The sequence below is a fragment of the Rhinoderma darwinii genome, chromosome 2 (assembly GCF_050947455.1).
Source record: "Rhinoderma darwinii isolate aRhiDar2 chromosome 2, aRhiDar2.hap1, whole genome shotgun sequence".
NCBI lineage: Eukaryota > Metazoa > Chordata > Amphibia > Anura > Rhinodermatidae > Rhinoderma > Rhinoderma darwinii.
This window is the reverse complement of record NC_134688.1, coordinates 69,075,798-69,099,471: the sequence shown is the minus strand read 5'-3', so window position 1 is coordinate 69,099,471 and position 23,674 is coordinate 69,075,798. Positions and strand designations below refer to the sequence as shown.

General features: G+C 44.5%; 1 protein-coding gene across 3 annotated transcripts in view; it reads left to right on the top strand.

The window, feature by feature from the left end:
* The window catches only part of CCDC169 (coiled-coil domain containing 169), an 83,846-nt gene that overhangs the window by 39,370 nt on the left and 20,802 nt on the right, over window positions 1-23,674 (top strand). For 2 of the 3 annotated variants that reach the window (XM_075851726.1, XM_075851725.1), the window contains exon 7: window positions 22,343-22,419. The exons of the other annotated variant lie outside the window; for it this stretch is intronic. In XM_075851726.1, coding sequence (XP_075707841.1) covers window positions 22,343-22,419 — 77 coding nt within the window. The remainder of the gene's footprint in view (window positions 1-22,342; window positions 22,420-23,674) is intronic. 3 annotated transcript variants of the gene reach the window in all.

Here is a 23,674-nt window from a genome sequence, read left to right as displayed (position 1 = left end):
TGGATTCAAAGAAAACCGAAATTTTTTGCTTGTTTTTTATTTTATTATTTATGACGTTCACCGTGTGGGTTAAATGATGTAATAAGTTTATAGTTGGGGTCGTTACGGACGCGGCGATACCAAATATGTTTAACTTTTTTTACTTTATTTTGTTTTTGAATAATTAATAAAATGTGAAAAAAAACATGAAAAACCCACTTTTCCCCCTTACAAATTGCTTTAACTTTTTTTTTTTTACTGTTTTAGTAGTCCCTCTAGGGGACTTCACTATGCGATTATACGATCACATTTATAATACACTGCAATACTTCTGTATTGCAGTGTATTATGCCTGTCCGTGTAAAACGGACAGGCATCTGCTAGGTCATGCCTCAGGCATTCACTACAGGCAGACCTGGGGGCCTTTATTAGGCCCCCGGCTGCCATCGGAGACACAGACACTCGGTGATCTTATCGCCGGGTGTCAGTGGGATGAGAGGGAGCTCCCTCCCTCGCTCCAAAACTACTCAGATGCGGCGCTCGCTATTGAGCGCCGCATCTGAGGGTTTAAACTGGTGAGATCGATACTAATATCGATCTCACCCGGTCAAGCAGGGATGCCCCCAGCCCTCAGCTACCTCAGGCAGGGAGATTTAACGGCTCCCTGCTCTCTTTATTTATTCTGATGTAGCGACGTAAAAAGGCTATTGCATCGGAATAAAGCCTGTTAGTGGCCGTCGTAAAAACACAATGAAATGAACACACTTGATTGGCTGGATCTCTAAAGAAAGCAGTCCTGGCGAACGTCAGTCATCTCTGAGGAAGGCTAATATGGTATTACGTGGAAGGGCCACCATGCATTACACGGAAATATTGAGTCCACCAAAGCGAAAAGGGGCCGTCTCTATGGCGTCCAAATTTCCAAATATGAAAATTGAACTAGAGTTGTCCTTTTTGATGAACCTCCTTGGCAAAGCCAATAATATTTATAAAAGCTCCCATATAGTCTTCATTTATTCCAACTAGAATTATGCTGTTGAGACGTACTGTCTACCTAGTCATGCTGTTTTAGCCCTATAAATACTCTCTACTTTTAACCATCTTGGGAAACCAGATTAGCAAGCACTTGTATCTAACAGGCAGGTGTATTTATTGGATATATATTATTCAGGCTGTATTGTGACACATCGCGGTCTTTAAAGGCTTAAAAGTTAATGCCGCTTGTCTTGTTAATAAAAAAACAATATTATTGTAAGTAGATCCCGCTCGATAGTGTAAAGCTCAACCTGTCAGTGGTAAACTCCAGACTGATTCATGTTTTATAGTACATGGGGGAAATCCGCAAGGAGAGGAAAAGAGGTCAGGGTGTAAGGCTATGTTCACATGGAGTATTTTGCAGGAGGAATATCTGCCTCAAAATTCAGTTTGGAAGTTTGAGGCAGATTTTCCTCTCCCTGCACGCCGTTTTTCGCGGTGTTTTTCACCCGCGGCCATTGAGCGCCGCGGGCATAAAACACCGGGAAATACGCTTTCTCTGCCTCCCATTGAAGTCAATGGGAGGTCAGAGGTGGAAACTCCCGAAGATAGGGCATGTCGCTTCTTTTTTGCGCGAGGCAGTTTTACCGCTCGCGGGAAAAAGACGCTGATGCCTCCCATTGAAATCAATGAAAGGCATTTTCGGGCCGTTTTTGCCGAGTTTTGCGACGCGGTTTCCGCGTCAAAAAACTCGTCAAAATACTCCGTGTGAACATAGCCTAACTGCAGTTCAATTCTTTATTATGTATTTATTTATTATTATTATTTATTTTTATTATTCCAGGCACTAACCTCCATTAGGCTATGTTCACACAGAGTTTTTTGCAGGCGGAATTTCTTCAGTTTCGAAGTTTGAGGCAGATTTTCCTCTCCCTGCACGCCATTGAGCGCCGCGGGCATAAAACGCCACGAAATACGCTTTCTCTGCCTCCCATTGAGCTCAATGGGAGGTCAGAGGCGTAAACGTCCGAAGATAGACGCCTCCACCTCTTATTGAAATCAATGGGAGGCATTTTCGGGCCGTTTTTGACGAGTTTTGCGGCGTGGTTTCCGCGTCAAAAAAACTCAGTGTGAACATAGCCTTAAACAATCCTCTTTTCGTTGCTTTAGTCTCTACTTATTAGTTGCCCTCTGCTAACTAATATCAAACCCTGGGTAGGGAATTGACATCTACCCTAAGCACATTAGTTTTTCAAGCCCATTTAGCGATGTCTTTACTACACCAGAGTGTGAAGTATTGCAGCGTTCCTATCGGGGGGCCAAGAATATGAACTTCAAAGGAGAATTTTTATATCCGAATTTCTTTTCAGGAAGGTTATTATTATATATTCCAAAAATTGCTAGTGTAGAAGATATACGTTTTAAGTTAAATTCTAGAAATTCACTGCCTGTCTAACCTGCCTGTCTGTGAGACCAGTTATCAGTGTCCAGTGCACGCCGGAAAACCGACAAACAGCATAATATGTGCTGACCGGCATTTAATTATAGTCAGGCAATTTATACCCCTGAGGACGCTCCCCTGTGCTTTAGGGGTTCGGAAACACGTTGGGAATCTTGTCTATTTGTGGCAATCAGACCAACCAATATTTGTTCAGCACGTTTTTGGAGCTCTGTGCGATGTGAATTATTATCAGCTATCTCAGGCACTTTGAATTTAGTGCACTCTGACCTTACATATCACTCATACTCCACCGTGCATTCATGATCTGTGTGTTTCCAACGCCTGTACCCAGATCCTTGGCATTTAGTGCCCTACTTTTTAGAATATTGTTAATTAAAATAATTTTAACATTTAGACAGGCAGTGAATTTCTAAGGTTATTATTAGTAGGAAAATGAGAGTTTTTGACCACTTTATCATATTTCTACTCCTCTTTCATCAAATATATAGTCATACCATTTACCAATACCATTTCTACTTTTTCTCTTTGGTTTTCCTGATTTGCAGCAGTGTTGTGGTGTAATAGTGGATTCTGATAGTGGAGATAAAACAAAGCACGAAGTTAGAGAACCAACTTTTACTTTTTGCATTCAAGAATATATACAGGGTTTTTCTGTCGATACTGATGGTACACAAGGCCACGAATATTATGTACATTTCTTCCTACTCAGGGAGGAAAAAAAGTTGGTTATGAAAAATAGGTACAATTTTGTCCCTTCGCTAGAGGCACAGTCAAAGCCTTTATCTCCTTCCCCTCCCAACAGCTCCTCTCTATATCACGCAGTAGTTCAGATTATTTCAAGCTTCCTTCCAATAGCGCAGTACACCATATAGATATAAAATATGTTGGTCAATAAAGACATTTTTAGACCATGCTACTTCCCCTTCTTATTTTGGTGATTCAGTCCCCGGATGTTACAACTCCTCCCCGGTTTAATCTGTGTCATCCCTGAGTGCTTATTCAGACGAACGTGATATACATCCGTGCAACGCGCATGATTTTCACGTGCCTCGCACGGACCTATGTTAGTCTTTGGGGCCGTGCGGACTGTCCGTGAGTTTCACGCAGCGTGTGTGCACTGCGTAAAACTCCCGACATGTCCGTTATGTATGCGTTGTTCGTGCATCACGCACCCATTGAAGTCTAACGAAAGCAGGCCAGATGACCAACTGACTCCGGATGCAGTCCTGGTACTCAGGATAGCCTGGATTTACCAACAAAACAGTCCCTTATCTTCTCATTTTTCTTCTGGCTGGAGAGGGAGCACAGGGGAGACCGACCTAGACTGGAACACCGGCTGGATGTTCAGCAGCACTTGCTCATGCTTAACAGCATATTAACCCCTTAGTGACCAGCCTATTTTAAACCTTAATGACCATGGTATTTTTTACGTTTTTCCATCGGTGCATTCCAAGAGCTATAACTTTTTTTATTTTTACGTCGACATAGCTGTATACGGTCTTGTTTTTTGCGGCACAAGTTGTATTTTTTAATAGCACCATTTTGGGGTACATATAATTTATTGATTAACTTTTATTAACTTTTTGGGGGGGAATAGAAAAAAATGAAATTTTGCCACTTTTTTGCGTCCTAAATCTATGCCGTTTACCGTGTGGTATAAATAACACAATAAATGTATTCAGCGGGTTGTTACGATTGAAACGATACCAAATTTGTATAGCTTTTTTATGTTTTACTACTTTTACACAGTAAAAACTATTTTTTTCAAAAATATTTTCTTTTGTGTCTCCATATTTGAAGAGCTATAACTTTTATTTTTCCGCCGATGCAGTTGTATGAGGGCTTTTTTTTTTTTTGCGGCACGACTTGTAGTTTTTATTGGTACCATTTTGGAGTAGATGCAACTTTTTAATCACTTTTATCAAATTTTTTTTAAACTCAGGATTCACAGAAAACAATTTTTCCATTGTTTTTTATTTTATTTTTTACGGCGTTCACCATGCGTGGTCGTTACGGATGCGGCGATGTGTGTGTGTGTGTATGTATGTATGTATGTATGTGTGTGTATATATATATATATATATATATATATATATATATATATATATATATATATATATATATATATAATTTTTATTTTTTTTGTACATAAAAAAAACCAACAACATTTATTTAACAGATTTTAACTTCTTTTTTTTTTTTTTTTATTAGTCCCCCTAGGGACTTTGAACCAGGGATCGTTGTATAGGAGCACAAAGATGGCAGACCTGGGGGCCTTCATTAGGCCCCAGGCTGCCATAACAACCATCGGCACCCCGCGATCGCAATGCAGGGGGGCCAATGAGCTGTTAGAGGGGGCTGCCCCCCCCTCTCTAACTATTTAAATGCCTGTTGCTATTGACCGTGGCATTTAATGGGGTAAACGACTGGGATCGCGCTAGAGTGCGAATCCGCTCGTTACTGTGAAGTGTCGGCTGTAACATACAGCCGACATCCGCTTTGAATGGTGCGGGCTCAGCCCGTGAGGCAGGCTCCATACTTCCCCCTACCTGGCATGTCGGGAAGGGGTTAAGTTAATCCACAAAAGTCCCACCGTTTTTACTGAGAATCATGAGAAAATTCTTATGGTTTCAGCTTAATGTCCACCTTTTAACACGATGTAGTTTTTAGGTCCAAATTTCTGTGCTGATTTAATTTTCTTATATCTTTATAACAGTCAGCGCTTCATTTTTCTGATACAGAGCTCCAGATCCCACTGTAAAGACAGAGTTAAATGATAAATGCCTAGATAGCCACAGCCACTACCAGAAAGAGCTTAACCCCTTGACAACTTCCGACTTAGTTTTTCGTCTGATGTACGCCATATAATATAATATGCCGTTTAACCCCTTGAATACCACGGTCAATAGCGATTGCTGCAGCTGAGCGGTCAGACAGAGGGAGGGAGAACCCTCTGTCCCCTGATTGCCCATTTCCCTCCCCGCCATGAAATTGTGGGGTACCGTTCAGTTGAGGGCCTCCAGGTCTGCCTTCTATGATCTATTATTAAGCCTTGCCAGAGGCTTAATGGCAGAGCACAGATAAATCCAATAACTAAAAGTAAAAAGAAATACACTTTTCCCGTTTTTCACAATAAGCAATAACAAAAAGTAAACATAATTGGTATTGCCGCGTCTGTAGAAGTCCAAACTATTAAAATATCTCATTATTTAACCCCGCCGGGTGAAGGCCGTAGAAAAGAAAAATTCACAATGCAAGCATTGCTGTTTTTTGGTCACCTTGCTTCGCAAAAAACTTTGATAAAAAGTTATCAAAAAGTTGTATGTACCCCAAAATAGTAAAATGGTATCAAAATGACGTAGTGTCACACAAAAAAACAAGCCCAGACACCGCTCAATCGATGGAAACAGAACATAGCGACAGAAAACAATTTTTTTCTTTTTAACATACTTTTTTTCTTTGTTAAAAGTAGTAAAACATGAAAAAAATATTTATTTTTTTTCCCGTTCCACACGACAAAGAATTTTTTTTAAATTTCCCAATACATTATATTGTACATTAAATCTGCCAATCAAAACTACAACTCGTCCTGCAAATAACAAGCCCTCATATGACTGTGGATGGAAAAATAAAAAAGTTATGTATCTTGGAATGCAAAGATGGGAGAAAACGACAATTTTCCTGTGTCTCAAATGGGTTAAAAGCACACCGCATACTGTTTATACATTGAACTCCATAATAAACCAGTATGCAGTAAGCTCCTAGGCTCCCTCTTGTGATGACTGCATGTACTAATGTTATCCCCATATTAAGTGTCGCTGATGCATCATTACCAATTTAATAAACCAATAAAGCAACGAAACCTGTTTCTTGGAGAATGTGGGAATGGCCACAGCTTTATTTAACACAACCAAACATTTTTGTATCACATGGCCCTGAAGTAAACACTTAATTTATTCAAATCTGTGATGCCGCCCACTGTGAAGCGGCGCGCATGTAGGTTCTTCTCCGGATTTTACTCTTCAGAGCCTATCTCCGCCTGCTGTGACATCTGAAAAACGAATGAAAACCACAGAAACACGCCTACGCAAAGAAAAAAGCAAGAAGCTGACGAGCCAAAAGAGTCATGGCATAGAAAAGCAAAGAAATTAAAAGACAGAGAAACACCATAACTACACACCCAAATTTTTCCGAAAGAGGGAGGGCGGGAGGGACGTTTGCAGCTCCAGCAGGTAAGATGGTGAACTGCCCTTGACCTCAACTATTTATCTGCTCCTAACCCCTCCTCTATCCCCTTGTCCCACCAATCCCTGCTCCTGATTTTTCCCGCACTTTTCCCCCCCTTCTTTCCCCTATCACATACAGTCCCAGGCACTTTCTCTATTTGATTTAGTGCCTCAAGACTGCATGTACTAATGTTATCCCCATATTAAGTGTCGCTGATGCATCATTACCAATTTAATAAACCAATAAAGCAACGAAACCTGTTTCTTGGAGAATGTGGGAATTGCCACAGCTTTATTTAACACAACCAAACATTTTTGTGTCACATGGCCCTGAAGTAACCACTTAATTTATTCAAATCTCCTGTGATGCTGCCAACTGTGAAGCGGCGCGCATGTAGGTTCTTCTCCGGATTTTACTCTTCAGAGCCTATCTCAGCCAAGGAGGATACCGCGAACACCTACGCGGTACTCCGACCACCCCCACCACACAATGCCAAACCAGCCTCCACTCCATCTTGCAGACCCGACAGCATGATGTCGATCCCAATGTCATTTAAATGAACGCCGTCAGATAACAATAAGTCCCCATTGTCACCTTCCAACATCAAATGATGAATTGCTACCCCCCAATGGAACGAACAAACCTGGAAATATGAACATTCAACAGCCGTCTTGACCGCTCGATGGCCACAGCACTTCTAGCTCCTCGCCAATGAGTTCGTGCAATCACCTCAGACCAAACAATCACACATTCAGAAAAAAGCTGTTTGAAATGACCCAAATCAGCCTTGATAAGGGACAACAACTCAGACAATTTCACATTCCCCAAATCATTTCCCCCAACATCTATAACGAGCACAATTGGACCGCGGCATTCCCGACTAACTGCAACTATTAACGGCAACAGCTGAACCCACCTCAGCCCGCTGATACCTTTCCAGTGCACCTCGGCCGATGACACCCCAAGACTGAGGCCTAAAGGCCGATACTCAGCCCGACGAGCTGCCCAGAAAATAAAAGAATTGGTCAATTATTCATACTTGCGGCCGATGTTCTGAAATGACAAGGAAAGAATCAAAACAAAACCAGATCCGGACGCACATAGGACCAGTAATAAGTTGAACTCCACCTACCCAGACGTTTAATATCTTCCTCCCCCATACCTAAAGCATTAGCCTCCGTGGCTGCCCCTATTCTAAATGAATGAGTCCCAAACTCAGAAGGATCAACGCCCAAATGCTCCAAACAAGACTTAAGAACGGCTCCAAATTGAAATCTAGTAAGCGGCAAAGAATTAGAATGTATCAAGAAAGGAACCCCATCAGCTCGAAAAGACAAAAACTCACACACCAAACGAACTGGACAGAATTCACCACCCAATGAATTCACACACAACCAAACACCAACGCCCATCTGATCAGTCTTGGACCGTCTCACACATACCCGAACCACTTTTTCCTCCAATAAAACATCCGCAAACAGAAGACCCCCAAACCGCTTTGCACTCGGTGACACCAATTCGCTCACCCGCAATGCTGCGAAAAAGGCCAAAGAAAAAGCAGTACGCAGCAAAACAGACTCATAAGGATCAAAGCAAACTGCCGGAACAACCGTCAGAATCCTTAGTAATAAAGCATACGTAATGGGCCTCCTAGCATCCTTCACAATATGCTCCTTCTTCCACCCCTTCAATGCCTGTCTAATAACAAACATTTTAGTCACATCAGTACAACCCCACAACTTCAACATAAACACAATACCAGTCAAACCTTTTGAAACCGTGTACACCGAAGAACCATTAGTACGCATCCGAGACAAATACTCCAACGTAACCTCATAATGCTGCTCATCATTTGTAGGAAAAACCCCGCCAGATAATTCCAACCACTCCGCCCAAGACTTATTATGGCTCCGCCATGTACCTGGTACCACAGAACCTTGAACTAGCCGGGCAAGTTCCCCTCGACCAGGGCCCATAAGTGATCTGGGCAACGCTCCCCTTCCAGCCGTGCTCCCGGGTGAAGCTCCCGAAAGACCCCCATCTGCAAACGAGATAAGGCATCTGCGATTTTATTCTCAACACCCGGCACATGTGTGGCCCGAAACCAAATGTTCCATTGCATGCAACGTAGAACCAGATGCCTAAGTAACGCCAAAACCGGCAATGATCCAGAAGACAAATTGTTAACAGCCTGCACCACTGCCATATTGTCCGTCCAAAAACGTATGCGACTATTAAACATCTTTGAACCCCACAATTCCACTGCAACCACAATGGGAAAGAGTTCTAAAAGTGTCAAATTCAATGTCAGACTCATACTACTCCAGCCCACAGGCCAACGTGCAAAACACCGCTCCAAAAACCGCACCGAAACCGACACTGCCAGCAGCATCTGTGAACAGCTGTAACTCAAAACTGGAAACCTCCTCAGACTGACAAATCGCCCTACCATTAAAAGATCGCAAAAAAGTCTGCCACACAAGCAAATCATCTTTCATTTGCCTAGTGACACGAATGAAATGATGTGACCGCGAAATACCCCTAGTCGCCAATGATAGGCGTCTAGAGAAAACGCGACCCATGGGAACGATCCTGCAAGCAAAAACCAGCAACCCTAACAGTGACTGAAGATGCTTCAGGGTAACCTTTTTTGATAAAACAAATTCGTCAATGGTAGAAAGCAAACGCGCAAGCTTGTCGTCAGGTAATTTGAAAACCATCTCTTGCGTATCAATTTCAATACCCAGAAACGACAAAATCGTGGCCGGACCAACCGTCTTGTCCTCCGCTATCGGGACACCAAATTCAGACATTGAAACTCGAAAGGTTTTCAGCAAATAACCACATATTCCTGAATCACTTGGACCTACAAATAAAAAGTCGTCTAAATAATGAATGGCTGAAGAAATACCTGTCTTGAAACGAACTGTCCATTCCAGAAAGGAACCAAAAACTTCAAAATAGTAACATGAGATGGCACAACCCATAGGCAAACACATGTCTACAAAAAACTGCTCATCTAAACGACTTCCCAACAAATGGAAACAGGCAGGATCCACAGGCAACAAACGAAAAGCTGACTCGATGTCCGATTTTGCAAGCAAGGCACCTACGCCTGCCTCCCGTACCAACCGCACAGCCACATCAAAAGACGTGTAAGACACTGCAGCCTCATCTCTGGAGATCCCATCGTTGACCAAATCCCCACAAGGGAAGGAAAGGTGATGAATCAACCTAAACTTCCCCGGTTCCTTTTTTGGGGACCAAGCCAAGAGGAGAAACCTGTAAATTCGTATAAGGTGGCTCCCCAAAGGGGCCCGCCATCCTGCCTAAAGACACTTCATTCAGCACTTTTTCCCGTGCCAAACACATGTTTTCTTTCACCGATTTTAAATTATCTGACAACATCAAAACCGAAGAAAAAACATGCGGAATGAAAAAACCTTCACTGAAGCCCCGACCTAACAGGTCTGCTTCCTGTCTCTTGGGATACCTGGCGAGCCATGGCTCCATCGCGAGAGCGCTCACCGGAGTTCTCCGCTGCACCGGCAGGACCCACCTTGGAAGGTTGTTTTGCCCGTCGGAAACAGCGAAGCGCGGAATGGGCACCCCCGCAGATGGAGCACTCGTGACGAAACTTGCAGGAAGAATAGAACCTGCAATGTCCCTCATTGTAGAGCCAACATGCTCCTGTTGGGCGCTGCGCCGCAATACCGGGTGCTGAACCCGAAACTGCGGCTCCTGCCTGAAAGGGCCGAGCCTGCTTTTGAGCCAAAATTAGCTGTAACCACACATCAGTCGCCTTTGACGCCCAACCAATGTCAGGCGTCAAAGCCAACCGACGGCGAAATTCCTCGTCATATCTCCACCAAGCTGCACCTCCGTGCAATTTGTGGGCACTGAATATAGTGTCTACATACACAAACAGTTCGGCCCCTTTTTCCGGAAAACGTTGACAAATGACATGAGCCAAGGTAGAAAAACCCTGGAGCCAATTGCCAAAAGTTTTCGCAACTTTTACCTTTTTCTCCGAACCTCTTTCGAAAGCACGCTACTTATCTATCGTCACATGATCGACCGACACCAAGGACCAAACATCCACAAAGTCATGTGCCCATATCTTGTCCTTGATCTCGGCCGACAGGTGAGTACCTAAAGGAGCAACACCACAAAACAGCGAATCACGGAATGTCAAGCCAGACATACTGGCCGCCCGCTCAGGCGGAGGCTGAGCCCCCCCCCCATGCGAAACAAACGGAACCGAAGCTCCGCCTTTTGTACACAAACCATCCAACAAGCTTTTTAATGCAGAAACTAAATCAATAGCAGATAAATCACCCTTAGGTAGCCATGCGTTCCCACATGGAGACTCACCGGAGAAGGGCGTCCTCGTCACTTCCGAGGGTGCATCAACTCTCCCAGACACCGGAACCACAGACAGATCCCCACCAGGTGGACAGGCTAAGGCGACTTCTGGAACTGGAACTAGCGAAGACAAATGACGATCCCTGTGCTCCCGACGACGACTCCTCGTGTATCTCCTTCCCGTGCGGCTGGGTGTACTGGCTCCCGACGACGACTGGGACGGCGAAGAAGATGCTGTACTGGAAGACACACTCCTACTCCGGGAACGGCGACGTCTCTCAACCTGATGGCGTGGACGCCCGTGACCACCACGACGATGTCCTCTCCCATGCCGTCTCCTTCGCCGTCTGCGTCTCGCCGACACCGCACCTGGAAGAGAAAACTCCGAAAGAGAAACTGGCAAATCACGTTGCTCCACAGACTGCCCGCTCGGCAACAGATCACTGCTACCGCATGACAATCCACCCAGCGAACTCCTCTCATTCACAGTGCCTTTGCCTGGTAACCACAGGCCACTCACCAGCTCTCTCCCCAGCTCTGTGTCATTTCCAGAACCACCAGCAGGTGGCAGCAACTGCACACCTAACCTGCTGGTGCCTGAGGCCTGCGTCTCTGCTCTCCTGAGACCGCCCCCTCCAGCTCCCCTCTCAACCACGGCCTGCTGTGAGAGGGAGAAAGCTGTCGGGCCGGGAACAAGAACCAGCGGTGCACTAATAACGGCCCCGGCTTCTGCGGCTGCTTGCAGCCCGGATGGGGAGAACTGCAGAAGCTCCCCCAGCCAGGGGAGTGGGTGGCACGACGTCGGGACCGGGTGAAGGGGAAAGCAGGCGACGGCGCCTCCATCCCGCTCCTGAAGAGCAAACGGTGCCGGCCCGCCTCTGGGTGGCTGAAGGTGGACTGGGGCTCAAACGGGGAGGAGGCCGAGAAACCCGGCACGGCCTACCTCTAACTGCTGACGCCGACGGGACTCCACCGCTGCTGACACCGACGACCGCCGCAGGTAACACCTCCTGCCTGCGATCCCCTGCCGGGAACACCTCCAGCCAGCTTGTACCCTCCGTGGCAACCCGCTGTGCCACCTGCCTCATCAGCTCATCCGCCATCTGCACTCCGGAAAACGCCCTGGACCGCAGAGGAAGATCTCTCACAGGACCAGACGTCTGACGTTTGCAGCTCCAGCAGGTAAGATGGTGAACTGCCCTTGACCTCAACTATTTATCTGCTCCTAACCCCTCCTCTATCCCCTTGTCCCACCAATCCCTGCTCCTGATTTTTCCCGCACTTTTCCCCCCCTTCTTTCCCCCTATCACATACAGTCCCAGGCACTTTCTCTATTTGATTTAGTGCCTCAAGACTGCAGGTCGACAGCCGCTTATGCGATGAGCACTGTAACAGAAAAACTGAGCTGTGTCCTTACAGAATGATAGACCTAACACTTAGGCTGGGTTCACACGACCATGTTACGTCCGTAATGGACGGAACGTATTTCGGCCGCAAGTCCCGGACCGAACACCGTGCAGGGAGCCGGGCTCCTAGCATCATAGTTATGTACGATGCTAGGAGTCCCTGCCTCTCCGTGGAACTACTGTCCCGTACTGAAAACCTGATTACAGTACGGGACAGTTGTCCGGCAGCGAGGCAGGGACTCCTAGCATCGTACATAACTATGATGCTAGGAGCCCGGCTCCCTGCACTGTGTTCGGTCCAGGACTTGCGGCCGAAATACGTCCGTCAATTACGGACGTAATGAACTCGTGTGAATCCAGCCTTAAGAATAAAGAGCATGGCTAGACTGTCTTCCCTTGGGTCCATAAGATAGCTGCACTCAGATCTCCAAACGTGGTGCTGTACTAGTATTTCCATTTAGTATGACACGGCCTGAGCACCGTGGGGGAGATGTCCTAATGCAGTCTAAGATTTAGACAGTGTAAACTTAGACCAGGCAGTCAGAAGATTCACCAAATTCATCACAGGTGAATGCTGTATGATAAATTTGGCGCATCTTACTTGGCCTGATAGACACATTTCTCCTCCTTATACCACCTTTGATTTGGCTTAGTTTGCCACAGAAATTTGTGCCCGTTTTTTGGCACACAATAGCGCATTTTAAGCAGTGGCACATTTCAGGTGAAGCGACGCCCCTTTTCAAACACTTTGAGAAAGTGTCTGAGACGCAAACTTCTGATGTAACAAGAAATTCTACAAACTCCGCCAAAATGCACCAGATTTTGGCGCTGTTTATGACACATTCCAGCTGCAGACACACTAGTACATCTGCCCCAGTATATTTTTAGCAGTCCGGCTCTGGAAAATTTAGACGTTTTAGATGTGATCACTGGTCTGGTTCTATAAGGCAGTGTAATAAAATGCCATATCCTACAACACCTGATCCAGCTTGATCGCAAATTCTTTTTTTTTTTCTAAAAAAAATAAAATAAAATGCATCCAGAGAGTTTGAGCCTTGCAGTGATGTTTTAAAATTGGCCTTCTTTTAGGCAAGTTAATAGCCCCCTGAAAAAAGTTCCTCCCTAAATACAAGTCATTGATTTGTCCTTATCAACAGTTAATATGACGCCACATTGATATCACCCCCTTTCCTATATAGGTTTGATTACAAGGACCTTGGAGCTTTGCCATAAACAGATTATATATAGAAACAGTCAAATAGAATATATATTAATGGATAAGGATAATTTAGGAGCATTTTTATCATTTTTGAGGAAAAGACTCTTTAATTACATTAAAAAGTTTACTGTATTAACCCCTTCAGAGTGGTGCAAACACAGTGTATAGGAAAGTTTAGTGGATACCAATGATGGACACTTGTAAAGGTTTCCAATAAATAACTCACTGACAATGTCACATCTGGTGACAGCAATGTTTGCAGATTAGCCATGTAGTATAATATTATATAATATAATATTCCTGGTTATGAATTATAGAATGAACAGGAGCCGAATATATTCGGTGCTCTATATTCGTAGATGATGCTGTTATCAGAGATGATGCACTTTGCAGCTTTATTACGCTCTGGTGATTAAAGACGTAGGCCGAAAGAACAGAGTGCATCATATGCTATTCTTTAGTGTACAGCATTGTGTATTTTCACTACCTCCGCTTCCTAAAACAGGTTCCTTGTCAAAAGGGGAGCAGAGTGATGCTAAATTTTCTCCAAATCACTGGCTTCCCGCTGATGTTAATTGCCTATCACTATGTAGGAAACAAATTAAACGGTTAGCTACTGCCTTGGAAGAGTTATTTTTGTTTAGTAGCTTAACTGTTCATGGTACAAGACTGAAATAAACCCTAAACACTTAAAGAGAATGTGTCATCAGAAAATCAAAATTCTATGTTAGACAAATTTTTTTGGGTGATATTTTTTATTTTCTTTGCAAGATTTTAGCATTATTTTTTAATATAGAGAATGACAGGTTTCACTCTGGCCGCTGAGCCTCACAATAGACTGACACTTCCTGTTCTGTAGAGATCACTTCTCAGCAGTCATCTCATTATCACCATAGGCAGGATTACAATGACCTGTAACACCTCTATATGTAGATAATGCAGGATCCAGCATTGACAATAGGTTATGTACACAGTTCCCCTCCTCCCCCTTCCTGTACAATGACCTCTACACAGATCACCGAGCATGCCTCGAAAACGCTCCTATATAAGACAATGGGCCCCCTTCTGTTCACAGGTTCCTATGGTCCATGTGGCTGCTGTAAAGCTCTAAATGCTGTTAAAAGCAGCCCAGAAAAAAAATGTCTGCCACATAATCATGTACAGAAAATAGAATTACAAAGAAAACCAACAATCAAAAAATATTCAGATTAGAAAAAAAGATTGTTTCACTATCTGGGTTCTAATTAGATTAAAAAATAAAAAAGGTGATATATTCTCTTTAAACTTTTTAATGACTGCTACCTGAAAAAGCATAAATCTTGTTTACATAACACCGCTACAAATATAGTGTTGGGAACTAAGGCCTAATGCACATGGCAAAGCATGGAGCCTGTACACCTATGACTCCGTATTATAGCCATTTTGTGTGTCGCTGGATGGTGCCCTCATGAGGCACCATATTCTTCCCTAAAAGCGAATCTTCTAGAGCTCCGCTCCTCAAAATTTTTCTACTAGGTCCTCATCTGCCAGAACTTTGTGATGCCTGGGCCTTACTATTAGTCATAGTCCATGTCAACATTTTTAAAGATTCTCAATTTGTCTCCCGAATTCAGTAGATCATTAAAACACGCACAAAAAGAGTCAGTGATGTTGCAAAACCAATGATTGGTACTACCATACAAAAACCTATGCATGATATGATCACTTATGTCAAAACTGCCTCCCCAGTTGTGCTTCACCAACAAATTTACCAACCCTCTGTGTACCTTCGTCTGGTGCAAATACAGTTTTTTGGATGCCATATTACAGATACATAAAGCAATGACCCATATCATGACCACTATGACCATTATGATTGCTAAAATGAAGCAGCAGAAGCCTCGGTTGAGCTGTGTTTCTGATTGGCTTTTCTCATAAAGACTAGCAAGTGGTGTACGGACTTTCGATTGAAACTGCACACTGGGCCGAGGAAAGCCGATCAGAAACTAAGTGAAACCGCGCTCGCCCCAGCGTTTCTGCCGCTTCATTTTAGCAATCGGCAGGGGTCTCAGTGCTCAGACCCCCACTGATCAAAACTTCTCACATGTCACGATGATATGTCAAAAGTTTAGTTACACTTTAAAGTGTTGTTTGCAGATGCCGATAGCGGATGGCCCCTGTGCAGGGTGTGTGTGGGGCCCCCATTGTGCTCCACTCACACGCCAGGCACATCGTGCATACGCGCCAATTCCACATTGGACACATGGCACAATTGCGCCACTTGCATGCTGGAGAGAGAGCACACACCCACAACTCACACACTGGGCTAAATAGGGCCTGGCCTACTGATGATATGGGTGAAGTGATAGCTAGCTGCGGTTACCCGAATTACAGTTAAAGAGTTGTGTGTATGCAGTTCAAGAATTGCCAGTCGGGGCGAGAGTAGCCAGGGGCTGGGAACTGGCAACAAGCCAAGTGAGGCGTGAACCGCTGAATAGGCTAAAGAGCTGGATAGTTAGGTGAGGAGGAAGCTGCGCAGAAGCCACTGGGGCTTGGGTCGCCGGAAGCAGGCCTGAACTGGTGGACAGAGTTGAACGGGGGAACAGAGGTCCGTGTCATCACAAGCCACTGTAAATAATTATTTGTGACAAAGACTGTTTATTATAATTGAAATGTTTAAGAACATTGCCTCTCTGAGAGTTCCAAGCAAAGAATACCTGTTTACCACATCACTGTGTCTGTGACTTCCTTCCGTTTTTAAAGGGGCCGTGGAGTCACTCCTGCATGGACTCTGTGTGGGCTTTACATCCTATTGCAATAGTGGGCTGTCAGTAACCCCCCATGTCGATGCCCTGTCATCCTGAAACCCGGGTCGAGTGAGAGCTCTCCTTCCGCATCATAGAGAGAGATTGTACACTGAATAAGAAGTCGAAACGTAATGTTTTTGTTAAGTTCTGACAAATCATTCTACCGTTTGATTTTACGCAGTGATCTGTGCTGAGTGGTCATAAAGATCCCACTTTATCTAGGCTATGATTAAAACTTAATCTTTATCACAATTCTTCAAAATATCTATGACTGTGAACTAGTGGTCCACACCTATCTCTGCAACGTTTTAAAACATCCTGCAGAGTTTTCCCCCTCCAACTCTTCCACTCAGAGTTAAATATATCACTTATTTTATTACCCAATATTAAAGCCCTATATTGGAGGTAGACAACCTTTTTTTTTGTATGGCATGCCGATAAAAAAATAAATCCATGGTGAAGTACTCAGTGTGCCATGCAACAATAAAAGTCATATAAGACAAACTGTTACCACGTATGTGACCTAAACGAAATTAATCAGTTAAACCTACATTTCAGTGTGACCCTTGTCCCTTACTTTCTTTGCAAAAATGAACCACCTGTGGTGCATATGATGCTGGGGGGTGCACATAAGAGAGACTGCGGCTACTGAATACCAGCTGGGGGGGAGGAACATAGGAGAGACAACAGCTACTGTACACCAGCTAGGGGGAATTGCACATAGTAGAGATCATGGGTACTGAATATCAGCTTGGGGGTGCTGCACACAGGAGAGGGAGTGACTACTGAACACCAGCTTGGGGTGCGCTTATAGTAGAGACCACAAGTACTGAACGCCAGCTTGGAGGAACGCACATAGAAGAGTGATTAGGGACGCCAAGCGCATAATGAATAACGGTCGACACTGGGAGAGAGGCATTATACCAGCAAACCAAGCCCACATGCGAATAGAACAATAATTTTCTAGTAATTTGGCACCTGGCTAAATGTGCCTGGTCTGGAAGTGGTAAACCCAGTGCTCCAGAGTCCTATAGCAATTTCAAAGGGGTTATTCACCCTGATTCACTTAATGATCTGCAGTTAGTATTGCATAAACAATACTTCTGTGTTTGGTTGAGGTCCCCATCCCGAGTTGACCCCTCCGCTTGTTACCCCTGAAAAAATTATGTTTGTGAAGAAACCAACTGCCTCATCGATTGTCGCTCCCATAACACGCCACTCACACTCAGGACAAAAAGTGTGACACATTCCGGCTGTCACACTACATACCAATCACTCACACTTATCACATTTCTTTCGTCTATTGCAGACCCTTGGTAGAATGCTTACATGCAGGTGACGCAGAGGAAAGCCACGGTCTAATATCACTAAGATATGCCCCTATGTATCACCGTTAATACAACACCCCCACCCAGTACCACAGTAACCTCTTGTAAAAATAACCCACTCCTGGCCAAGTCCTGCAGACCCAAATATTGTAGGCAGTGGCGTAACTACCGCCGTAGCAGCAGTAGCGGCCGCTACAGGGCCCGCGGCATGGGGGGGCCCGTGTCTTCCGCCGGCACGGGCCCCCACCGTGGCCGGAGGCTCCGCTAGCAGCCGCTATGGCTGCTACAGCGGGATGCCACTGAACACGACTACGGCAGAGCAGGGAGGTATCTCCCCGCTCTGCCATTAAACAAAAGACATGTATCCCCTATCCACAGGATAGGGGATACATGTGTGATCGCTGGCAGCGATAGGGAGAATGGGGGACTGAAAGTCCCCTGAAGTTCTCCATCACAAACCTCGGACTTCCGGGGTCTGTGTCGGCAGCTCCGTAGAAATGAATGGAGTGCCGGTCGCGCTTGTGCGCATGCGTGACCAGCGCTCCTTTCATTTTTAGTGAGCTGCGCAGACGCCGGAAGTCAGAGGTTAGTCATGGAGAACTTGGGGGACTTTCAGTCCCCCGTTCTCCCTATCGCTGCCAGCGATCACACATGTATACCCTATCCTGTGGATAGGGGATACATGTCTTTTGTCGGACACGCTGTAGGTCGCATTTTTTTGGGAGGGGGAACGCTGTATGGCGTTCCCTACGGTGGGGGGGGACGCACGCTGTATGGCGTTCCCTACAGGGGGGTGCTGTATGGCGTTCCCTACAGGGGGGGTGCTGTATGGCGTTCCCTACAGGGGGGGCGCTGTATGGCGTTCCCTACAGGGGGGGCGCTGTATGGCGTTCTCTACAGGGGGGGCTGTATGGCGTTACCTACGGGGGGGGGCTGTATGCCATACAACCCCCCCTGTAGGGAACGCCATACAGCCCCCCCTGTAGGGAACGCCATACAGCCCCCCCTGTAGGGAACGCCATACAGCCCCCTGTAGATAACGCCATACAGCCCCCTGTAGATAACGCCATACAGCCCCCTGTAGATAACGCCATACAGCCCCCTGTAGATAACGCCATACAGTCCCCCTGTATATAACGCCATACAGTCCCCCTGTAGATAACGCCATACAGTCCCCCTGTAGATAACGCCATACATCCCCCTGTAGATAACGCCATACAGTCCCCCTGTAGATAACGCCATACAGTCCCCCTGTAGATAACGCCATACAGTCCCCCTGTAGATAACGCCATACAGTCCCCCTGTAGATAACGCCATACAGTCCCCCTGTAGATAATGCCATACAGACCCCCCTGTAGATAACTCCATACAGCCCCCTCTGTAGATGGCGCCACACAGCCCCCTGTAGATAACACCACACAGCCCCCTGTAGATAACGCCACACAGACCCCTGTAGATAACGCCATACAGACCCCCTTGTAGATAACACCATACAGCCCCCTCTGTAGATATCTACAAAGGGGGCTGTATGGCGTTATCTACAGGGGGCTGTATGGCGTTATCTACAGGGGGCTGTATGGCGTTATCTACAGGGGGCTGTATGGCGCTATCTACAGAGGGGGCTGTATGGCGTTATCTACAGAGGGGACTGTATGGCGTTCTCTACAGGGGGGATGTATGGCGTTATCTACAGAGGGGGCTGTATGGCGTTATCTACAGGGGGGTTGAATGGCGTCATCTATAGAGGGAGCTGTATGGCGTTATCTACAGAGGGGGCTGTGTGGCGTTATCTACAGGGGGGGTTGTATGGCGTTATCTACAGGGGGGCTGTAAAAAAGGCACTATCTACAAGGGGGGGTTGTGTGACACCCAGGGGAGGGGGGCCCCAGTCAAAAGTTTGCTATGGGGCCCAGTCTTTCCTAGTTACGCCCCTGATTGTAGGATTGTTTTTCTTACACACCATAGACTTCCCATTATCCCATCAAGATTCTAGAACAATCTAGCTCACTTTAGTGTCATTTTGTAGGAAATTGTTCTTAATATGAGTCAACGGCAAATCATAATTAAAGACAAAAGACCTCAAAGGAGATTCCCAGCAATTTTTCGTATTTGCAACTGAGATATGAGTTGTCTGCTTTATACAAAGTTACCTGCTTTCATGTTATGACACACATTCGAGAATAACATATGTAACCGAACAACTTGCTGTGGATTTCCCGTTTATTTATATCTGCACTAGATTTTATAAATCTCCCCCACAGTGTCATAGCTATAGGGGGTTGCAATTGCGACCGGGCACCCTCGCCACACAAGGTGTGACTGTACCCTTCTTTTATGCTCTCCTACTTGCGCGGTGTGCAACATCCTTTGAGACCTGATTTTTCCTCCCCTGTCTCCTTCTTTCTGGTACTCTGAGGCACCGTGGAGAAGATAGGAGAGGAGGATTCAGGATGCACAGGACGCTGTACTGTGCAGGAGGGAGAGCATAAAATAGGTAATGGTACAGTCCGGAAATAACGGCAGGAGGCTGCAGACCACACAGTCTGTGTTTTTAGAGGGCAAAATAGGAATTATTACTTTTTGGGTGCAAAAAGGGGGATTTTTACTGTGCGCACAAAGGGGAAGTTATAATTTTAGGGGTATTGTTGTGTGGGGGCACAAAGGAGGGAAGTATTACTGTGGGTAACAAAGAAAGGATGATTATTATTCTGTGCTGTGCACCATGATTATTATTCTGTGGAATTATTACTGTTTTGGGGTCACTATAACTTTGTTGGGCACAAAAGGAGGCACTATTACTGCGTGGGGCACAAAGGGGGGCACTATTGCTGTGGTGGGAGCACTAAGACATTGGGGTAGCAGCAGGATGGTAAGTTTGTGTACAGAGATGAGTCGTGCCCATGAGAGTCACCATGGCGGTCTGGGCCTGGATCAAGATGAGTAGAAACTTTGAACACCTCCAATCAGAGAAGACGTCACCTGTGAGTCACTGGATGTAACTCTACTGTATTCACTGTGTAGAAATGGTATCTGAGCGTTATTTGGTGACTGTATTATTTACAGCAATACTAGCCTACATAGAGCAGAGCCACTGCGTCTAAGCCTGCTGTCTTATAAAAGTATGTCTTGGGGCTTTAGTAAAACAAAACTAGTTTTTAAAAAAAAAATCTTTATTTTATAAAAGTAGTAAAACATAAAAAAAAAAAAAAACTAATATACATTTTTGGTATCTCTCTAATCATATTGACCCGCAGAGTAAAATATACGTGTCATTTCGTTAAAACAAAACCCAAAAGGGAGGAGTTTTCTCCATTCCACCCCACAAAATATTTTTTTAATTTTCTCTGTAGGTTATATGGTACATTAAATGCTGCCATTAAAAAATACAACTCGTCCAACAAAAAATAAGCCCTCATACGGCTTTGCCGACCGAAAGGTAAAAACAGTATGGCTCTTGCAAAGTGGAAATGAAAAAAATAAAATTAAAAAAAATAGGCTTGGTACTTAGAGGCTATGGACACCTCCTGTAGACTTTCTTTTTTTTTATTGTATGTTTTAGGTTATTTCTGATGTTTTTTAAATTGACTTTTTTATTTTACATTTTTGAATAATTTTTCAGATGCAGCTTCTATATACATCAAATAATCAACTTAGATGTGATCATTATTATGGTGACACTATGTGTTAGAGACACAGAGGACCCGGTCTCAACCAAGCCGTCAGCTCAGCTTAACTAACTAATTTGGCTAATAGCGCCTGTTCCAGCTATAGGGGATCCATAAAAGCTGCTTCTGAAAAACAATAAACATTTTTTTTCATAAAAGTAAATTTTCAAAAACGACAGAAATCACCTGAAACATACGTTTAATAAAAAAAAAAAAAAAAAAGCAAGCCTACAAAGATATCCATAGCCTTTTAGCGGTTAATGCCTGCTTAACAAAAAACGTTTGCTGCACCGTTACAGAAATAATGTTCTCTGGCATTTACTGCACGGGCTGAATTATACGTGTCATGTTTGTACCCAACAGTTCATGGCTCCACAGCAAAGCACGTACACAGCACTTGGGGACAGATATTTTTTAGCTGAAGTATCTCATTTACTGGTTATCCGCCTCGGGTGCTTGCTTAGTGTAGCAGAAAGCAGTTTAGCTTGCAGGTCACATTAAAAACGTAACCAACCCCCATTACCTTAACAGAGTCTCATTTAATCGCTTCCTCTATTACTTATGGTAGCCTTTATTGGTTTTGGTTATGATTTTAGTTTTCAGGTATTTTTGGCTACAAACAGTATCATTTATTTCCTCTATTACTCTTTTTCACTACATATTCACAAGTATATAGGCTGGAATTCTATTTAGCCTTTTGATCCTGAATCATTTGGGGTTTAGCTCCTCCACAGGCTAAAATATGGAAAGTGAGCCTGTCAGTCTTTGTTATCAGAATCCTTGCAGAAAGCTGCACGTGAATTACAGTAGGACATTCGGATAAAGCATTATTTCTGGAACTGTACGGCCACACAAAGATCTGTGTTGCGCTCTGCAAGTGGGGTCTCAATGGAGCTCACCGTAATCGTGTCTGTTCAATTTTGATTGCAGACCTCTGCCGCACAAGAAGTCGCCAAGAAACAGCCAAGTAATCCGGCACATGTCACAAAGGAAAAGCAAGTAAAAAAGTAAGCTCTATGAACTGATAATAATAAGATTTATTTAATTTTTTTTAAAAGGCCCTGATGACATTATTTTAGTAAAATTAACAACTTTCCATTAGACAGGTATGTTATATTAAAGGCTATGTACACGTTTGAAAACTATTCTTGTATACAGTGGATATAAAAAATCTACACACCCCTGTTAAAATGCCAGGTTTTTGTCATGTTACAAAGTCCGTACGAAATGAATCATTTCAGAATTTTTTCCACCTTTTAATGTCGCCTATAATCCGTACAATTCAATTGGAAAAAAAACTGAAATCTTTTAGGGTGGAAAAATAAAAATAAAAAACAAAAATAATGTGGTTGCGTAAATATGCACACCCTTAAACTAATACTTTGTTGGATTACCCTTTGACTTTATGACAGCATTCAGTCTTTTTGGGTAGAAGTCTATCCACATGGTACATCTTGACTTGGCAATTGTTGCCCACTCTTCCTTGGAAAAGCGCTCCAAATCTGTCAGATTGCGAGGGCATCTCCTGTGTACAGCCCTCTTCAGATCATCCCCACAGATTTTCAATTGGATTCAGGTCTGGGCTCTGGCTGGGTCATTCCAAAACTTTGATCTTTTTCTGGTGAAGCCATTCTTTTGTTGATTTGGAGGTATGCTTTGGGTGGTTGTCGTGCTGAAAGGTGAAACTCCTCCTCATCTTCAGCTTTTCAGCAGAGGCCTGCAGGTTTTGTGCCAATATTGACTTCTATTTGGAACTGTTCATAATTCCATTCACCGTGACTAAAGCCCCAGTTCCAGCTACAGTAAAACAGCCCCAAAGCATAATACTGCCTTTACCATGCTTCACTGTGGGTATGGTGTTCTTTTGGTGATGTGCAACGTTGGCTTTGCGACAAACATACCTTTTGGAATTGTGGCCAAAAAGTTCAACCTTGGTCTCATCAGACCATAACACATTTTCCCACATGCTTTTGGCAGACTTGATGTAGGTTTTTGCAAACCATAGCCAGGCTTTGGGTGCTTTTCTTTGTTGGAAAAGGCCACATTGCCACACTACCCCACAGCTCAGACATATGAAGAATACAGGGGATTGTTGTCACATGCACTACACAACCAGTACCTGCCAGAAAGTCCTGCAGCTCCTTTAATGTTGCTGCAGGCCTCATGGTAGCCTTCCGGTCTAATTTTCTTCTTGTCTTTTTATCAAGTTTTGAGGGACGTCCAGCTCTTGCCAATATCACTGTTGTGCCAAATGTAATCCAC